At 33.5% G+C, this 6900-nt stretch overlaps 1 protein-coding gene across 1 annotated transcript; it reads left to right on the forward strand.

The window, feature by feature from the left end:
- Nucleotides 1-1662: 1662 nt before the first annotated feature.
- On the forward strand, nt 1663-4178 carry LOC143596218 (OPA3-like protein). Its single transcript, XM_077075056.1, has 4 exons — nt 1663-1897; nt 2661-2795; nt 3532-3582; nt 3900-4178. Exons 1-4 carry the CDS (start codon nt 1769-1771, stop codon nt 4056-4058), a joined length of 474 nt encoding a protein of 157 aa, XP_076931171.1. The 5' UTR covers nt 1663-1768; the 3' UTR covers nt 4059-4178.
- The last annotated feature ends 2722 nt before the right edge of the window (nt 4179-6900 follow it).

Raw genomic sequence — 6900 nt, forward strand, 5'->3', positions numbered from 1 at the left:
CAAGGGTCCTTAGGGTTTTGTTAGATGAATATGTTTAGAAATCAGTTTCCATAATCATGTTATTTGTCCATTGCTTGATGATTGTTGATACATGGGATTCTTACCTAGGTAGATTCCTTCTCTGATTGGTTTCGATCTTGTGTTTAGTTGCTTGTTTCTCGTTTGCTTGTTTATTTACTTTCTTAGTTTAATCTTAGTTTAATGTTATTTTAAAAATCCCCCTTAAAACATTAATAATAAATAGTTGTGTCGTAAGTCGAGTCTAATTAGTTAATTAACGTAATTTATAGAGTCCTGTTGGTTCGATATTCCGGACTTACTTAGCTTTAGTACAATTGACCGGTTTATTTGCCGGTGTTTTGTGTAGTTGAGTCTTAAGTTTAGTTTTTATTACTTGTTAATTTAGTTAATATTTGATTGACTGTTTTAAGCACATCACTACGCCGCAATATTTCTGGATAATCTTTACACGTCATCGCGTTACGCGATGAGACTAATCTTCACTGGTCGCGTATCGCGATGGGAAGATTATTAAAAATCTTAATTTTCCACAAAAATACTAAGGCGGTCCATAAGCGGCGATGCGAAGTGCAATGTACGCCATCAAAGCGCCACATTGCGCCCATGCCAGAGCCTGTGCGCGTCCGGGTGCTCCGCACCCTCCGCTAGGACCACTGGGTGTGATTTGTCTTATAAGAACATTAACATATGAGTTTTCTTCCTTATAAAGGACTCATTAGTTTTATAATCTAGCGATGTGGGACAAGAACTTACACTCCTATTTATACCATGGTGGAAGCCTCTCGTTTTCCTTCCTCCACCAACGTGGGATAAAATTTTCTTCATTTATCTCTTTATTTTTATTTTGTGGTTTGTTATAGAAGCCATGGAGTGTAACTAAAGTTTTTAAGACCCGTACGCAATTTGCCTAACTAAATAGTAAGATTATTTAGGATCTCGCACTTAATCAACTGCGGGCTCGAAATCCTTCATTAGATAGTCTTTTCTAAGCTCATACTACTTCAAATTTATTTTAAACTGGAATCAATTTAAATTTTAAGAGTTGGTACAAAATAGCCAACCTGACTAAGTTTCTAGATTGGGTTACACCCATTAAAGGGTGTGTAGGGTGACAATATCAAAAGGTGTTGGAAATGTGTGTGTTATGGCTCAAGTTTACCCTTCGTGGGTTCTTTGATTATTTTTAGGTCATGTTCATGATTAACAATCGAGAATCAAATGATGCCTGGAATTTGAACTTTAGGAGCATGGATGAAATTTGCACACATGAGATGTGTGTTTTCATGCCTGGCCTAAAATACTCCCTTTGCATTGCACTCATCGTATACATAATAGTTGCAATATCCATTCATGAATAAAAGTGGTTAAAGTGATCAAAACATTGGAATGTTCATGTCGTCATCATCGTCATCATCATCTCTCCACCGGCGACAAATTCTCGTCGCGCCCTCCACTTATCGCTCCTTTATCGCCTAGGGGGACGGTGTTCTCGCCCTCGTTTTCCACATTTGTAGTCCCACTATAGCCTAAGCAAAGTTGAAAAAAAAAACAAAAAACAAAGTAAAATAAATCAAGGTGATGAAAGTGACCGAACCAAGAAAATCATACCATTCCCGTTGATCCATCCATATATATAAACACAAATACGTTGTGTCGAACGTTCCGTTCAGTCATTTCATCAAACACCTGGTGTGCATCATTCTCCTTTATGTACAACAAACCAGAGATCACATAATCAAACTGGAGAATGGTTCTCCCGCTATTGAAGCTCGGGACGCTGGCATTGAGGACGTTAAGTAAACCCATTGCTAGCAGACTCAAACAGCATGCCGCTACTCACCCCAAATTTCGAGCTTCAATCATTGGTTTAGCGCAGGTATTATTATTAATTAAGCAACTGCTTCTATTCTACTATCGGTTATTCGTTCTTCCTTATTGTGTGGATTATGAGTGTTTGTAAGTGAGATTGTATGATCGAACACATACATGTTAGTATTAGGGTTAGGGTTTATGATTTCACTGATTTTAGGTTTGAATGAAATGTAATCGTATGAAAATTGTGGAATGTAGAGCTAGGCTTTGATTAGGGTCGATAACGAGTTGAACCGCTCGTGAGCTACTTAAGATCGGATATAAAAAGCGCGAAACAAGCAGAGCCTTTTCGAGCTTGAGCCAAGCCTGAGCTTCAATGAAGCTCGTGTAGTTATCGAGCCTGAGCCTTGTATGAGAAGCTCGTTTAGGCTCGTTGAGCTTTAACGAGCCTTGTGTGTTTTTAAGTTTGACATCTTTTGAACTTCTATGTATTAGTTACACACTACATAGTTGAGCTCGAGCTGATATTTGGCTCGTTTAAGGTACTACACGATCTCGAACCGAGCTTTGGCTCATTTAAGGTACCACACGAGCTCTAGCTGATCGTTGAAGGTACCACACGAGCTCAAGCCGAGCTTAGGCTTGTTTAAGGTTGTTTTCAAAATATATAAAAGTAATTGAAAACACATATAAGTTAATTAAAAAATAATAAGCGAGCTCAGGCTCGGTTCAGCTTGTTTACACCCCTAGACCCAATTTACATTTCTGGCTTGACAACCTGGTTAGATTCCATGTTTTATCTTTGATGGTGTTGCATAATGTGACAGGCAAACCACAGGCTGACTACAAATATACAAAGGCGAATTTATGGGCATGCAACAGATGTTGAAATCCGGCCCTTGAATGAGGAGAAAGCTGTTCAGGCTGCTGGAGATCTTATCGGGGAACTCTTTGTCTTCTCGGTATGTACTTTTTACTCTTAGTATCTTCTTCATAATAATTAAATTGTTAAGAAATGGCAATAAAATGAAATGTAATAAGAATTGACGCAAAGAATAATTTCATTTTCCCTTTGCAATGATAAATGTGACACTGATTAAATCATTTCATCAATTGGTACATCAATTGCATTAAAGAATAATATCATTTCTTCTTTCTTTTCATACGAGATGGGTTAGCTTTAGGATTTACTTGGGTTTTACAAGGCTGTAGAAGCCTAGAAGGTGTTAATAGTATTTTGCATATGAAAAGCATTAGGTTTGACTTTTGAGGAACAGTGGGTTATGAAACAAAACATGTTGCTAAGAACGTGTGATACGTTAGAAGATCAGGATGCTTGTATACATCCTCCTCAAAACTTGGTATAATACCATATTTACCCAACAGAAGGTCATTATATCAAATATGCTCAATTTAAAATTTTATGACATTTATACCCTTGTCTTATAACTTGTATTAGGATATGAGAGTTTGGACTTTGGAGTATAAGAAAAAGAAGGGTATAATGGTCATAGTGTAAATTTTGTTTAATGAAATGGGTAGATAAGAAATTTTAAGTATTTTGAATTTGGTATTAATTTTTGTGGTTGTTTTTAATATGATATTATGATGTTTCCCTGTCGTTAAAGATTTACTTGGAATAAAATACTACATATCTTAACCCAACTTTTAATTTATTTAAATTATAATTCTCAATAGGTTGCAGGATTGGCTGTCATCTTTGAGGAAGCCCGCAAACAAGAATTCGAGGTATTTATTAGTTTCTACCTATCAAAAGTGTTTCATAGCTGCTTAATATAGTTTAACCACAAATAAGGGCATTACCTTACCGAAAATCTAATATCATCAATTGCATAAACAAGCTAAGTAAGAATATACTTTTTAAAACAAGTGAGATTAAGCATGTCCATTACATTATGCGTACTTCCAAATGTTTAAGACACCTTTTAGCATGTTTTACGTACATCAAGATCTATGCTATTAGTAGCACAACATGTTTTTTTTAATGAGTAAGACCTCATAAACCATTGTTATCAGAAATTTATGTTAACTCTTTGTGTATATAGGTTTTAAGGCAACGGGATGAAGATTTAGCAAAAGAACTGGAATGCCTGAATCAAAAAATTGAAGAACTTGAGCAGCTTGCTAAAGGAAAAGGACTTGCAGGTGTTTTCAACTTCAAAAATATACAAACCCAAGATGCAAATTCAAGCAAATCACCTTGATCTGGCCCACCCTGCTGCTTTTGACTATCAGTGTTGCAATTATAGATCATGGGTATTGATTGATTGAGATCTTTAGATGGGAAACCTTTCATGCTTAGATCTTGATTGATATCTAGTGCAGTGGTGAATTTTGACCATAAACTTACTATTTCATGCCCACTCCCAAATAAAAGGGTTGGCCTTTGAGTTTGATGGTCTGCGCCGAGCTGGCCATGTGATATTAACAAGCTGTGCGACTTTTGATCAATTTCTTTACGCGTGTTTGGTATGCAGTTATCACTTATTGAATAATGTCATGGACGTATATGATCTTTTATAGAAAAGAACAAATTGTTGGGCATAAGATAATAGTTAGTATTATATACCCTTGGAAAAAAGGTAACTTTGGTGATATCATGACTTCTCTATAATCTCAAAATGGAGGATGAAAAATGGACTCTAAAAGAATCTAATGAATGGTGGTGGGAGGATGAGGATGGGTTACCCTTTATGCTTTTCTTTCTCAAGTAGTCAAGTATCTTTTCTCACCCACAGAGAGAAATATAAATATTAAAACTGACACGATGATTAAGAAATATAACAAGTTAATCAAAGGTTAACCACACAGATTAAAGAAAATGAAGTCATATTTAAAATGATTCTTAAATTTTTTTGTTTTGGTTTGTTTCGTAACAAAATAATACAAATTATAGTTTGATGGTCACAAAGTTAGGCATTCCCAACTCATCCCCTCAAATTATGTGAGGGGGTTTTGCAAATTATAGGGTGGGTTGTGAGTGTAAGTTATAAAGTGGAGAGAAAAATGTATTGATTTTTTGTAAATTTGGAAGACAAACTATTTGTTAAATTGGTTGTGAGTAAAAGAGAGAGAAAAATATAGTGATAAAAATATAAAAAAATATTATTTAATTGAGAAAGAAAGATCAATGTAATGTTTTTAGTGTAATTATAGATATAGAGATGAGGAGCAGACTAATAATGCTCTTATTTGTCTATTGTAATCAAGTGAGAAAGGTCGTCATGCTCATTGCTTTATGAGAAAGTTACATAGAATAGTTTGAGTATAGTTATACATTAATGTTCATGTTAGACAATTTTTTATCATTAAAACCATTAAATACTTCGAATTTTACTGTTTTATGTTTACGTATAATAAGAAATGTCTTGAAATGTGCGATACTCACATGTCTTGAGTATTTTCATTTTCTTCGGCAATCTAGTTTTCATGTATATACTTTATTTCAAGTATTTTGTTTCATTAAAAGGTAAACATGTTTGTATATTTTAAGACATTTATGATACGATATATATTAGCACATTTGAAATTCTGAAGGTATATTTAGTCCATCGTGTTTAATAACTATGACTAAAAATATGATAAAATAATATGACAAACCAAAACGACCCTTGTCATGGGTATAGGATCGGTGAAACATGATAATGTAGTTTACTTCTACTTGCATAAAAAAGGTAATAGGAATCAAACGAACAATTAACATATGCCAGTCACTTCATTGTTCGACTCAACAACTTCTATTATAAATAATTACTCAATTAGTTCGTTAGATATAATAGTTTAGGATCTAACTTAGAAAAGGATTAGATTTGACAATTTTAGTTTTATCTTTTCTAACACTTTCACATTTCACTAGCTTTTATTAAAAACTATGCTGAAATTTGTGTAAATGATTATTTTACCCTTTACAAATACATTGACCATTTGATTAAAGTGTAAAACAACGTTTTACTAACTTAACCAAATAAAAGTTAGTGTTGGATCAAAAAGTGTTATAAAGTTAAAAGCTAAATATACGAAAATGTTACTTTCCAAATTAGGCTTCAAGCATGCTATTTTTTTGCAAACCATAGCAAGTTAGCAACTGCACCATTTACATATTGAGCTCCTTTTTCATATTTCTTTCAACTACTTTAACAGTGATGATATAATATGTTAGATCGCATTAATAACGATGTCAACTGTCAAATACATTGGTTTAAAATTGTACAAGACCTATCGATCAAAACCAATTTAATCTTAATTGGATAAGCATCGGTCAATAAGCAGGTGTTGATTTGCCCATGATTGAACCAGCCCGTTGTGTCAAACCCACATTAAACTAACCAACCGAGTTATTGGTTGAACCGGTTCTAAACACAAATACGTTGTAGTCGTTGTGTGGCCCCCGTGAACTTGAACCTCAAACGTATATAGAGGGCTTGAAGATAGCATGCGTGTATGCAACCCTGAGGTTTGTAAAATGACCATGTAGTAGAGATGCCAATACCTATTTTTAGTCATATGATTATTACCCGTTAATCATCTATAAGATAATAAATAAATAACTAATTGCAAGTTTTTATAAATCAAACTTTAGTTTTATAAAATCAACATCTTATATGCAATCTTTAAAATCTTTAATACAAAACCATTCGGCCTTTACTACTGTCTTGATAGAAAAGGTTTTTGGTTGTTATAAAAAATTTGTTGCTAAAAAAATTAGATAAAATGACCAATTTAGATATATACAATTATCAAGTATTGCATACATGTATGTTTGTACATTGTGAAGTTTAACTTTTTTAAAAGAAAATTATTTTGCGTTCTTTTTTTTATTTCTCTTTTTGTTATTTTTCTTATTAACTCACATATTTACCTAACCAATTAATGAACACGCTACACTTTTATAGTTTTATATCTTTCGTTTGGTACCAACCACAACGCAAAGATCTGGTAGTGCGAGTTTGAACGTTACACTAGAGAAAAAAAATGAATATACATATTTAGAAACTTCTTTGGTTATATTACGGATTATATTTTTCATTAGATATAGCAAATATATCA

This window comes from Bidens hawaiensis, unplaced genomic scaffold, assembly GCF_021521415.1.
Source record: "Bidens hawaiensis isolate Kalapana, Puna unplaced genomic scaffold, B.hawaiensis_p1.1 tig00046162_1, whole genome shotgun sequence".
Taxonomy (NCBI): Eukaryota; Viridiplantae; Streptophyta; class Magnoliopsida; order Asterales; family Asteraceae; genus Bidens; species Bidens hawaiensis.

Bases quoted from the DNA above. Each gene is read 5' to 3' on its own strand.
- LOC143596218 (XM_077075056.1), top strand. From the start codon at position 1,769: ATGGTTCTCCCGCTATTGAAGCTCGGGACGCTGGCATTGAGGACGTTA. The intron at 2,796-3,531 runs GTATGTACTTTT...AATTCTCAATAG, and splicing joins GGGAACTCTTTGTCTTCTCG to GTTGCAGGATTGGCTGTCAT. The intron at 3,583-3,899 runs GTATTTATTAGT...TTGTGTATATAG, and splicing joins CCCGCAAACAAGAATTCGAG to GTTTTAAGGCAACGGGATGA.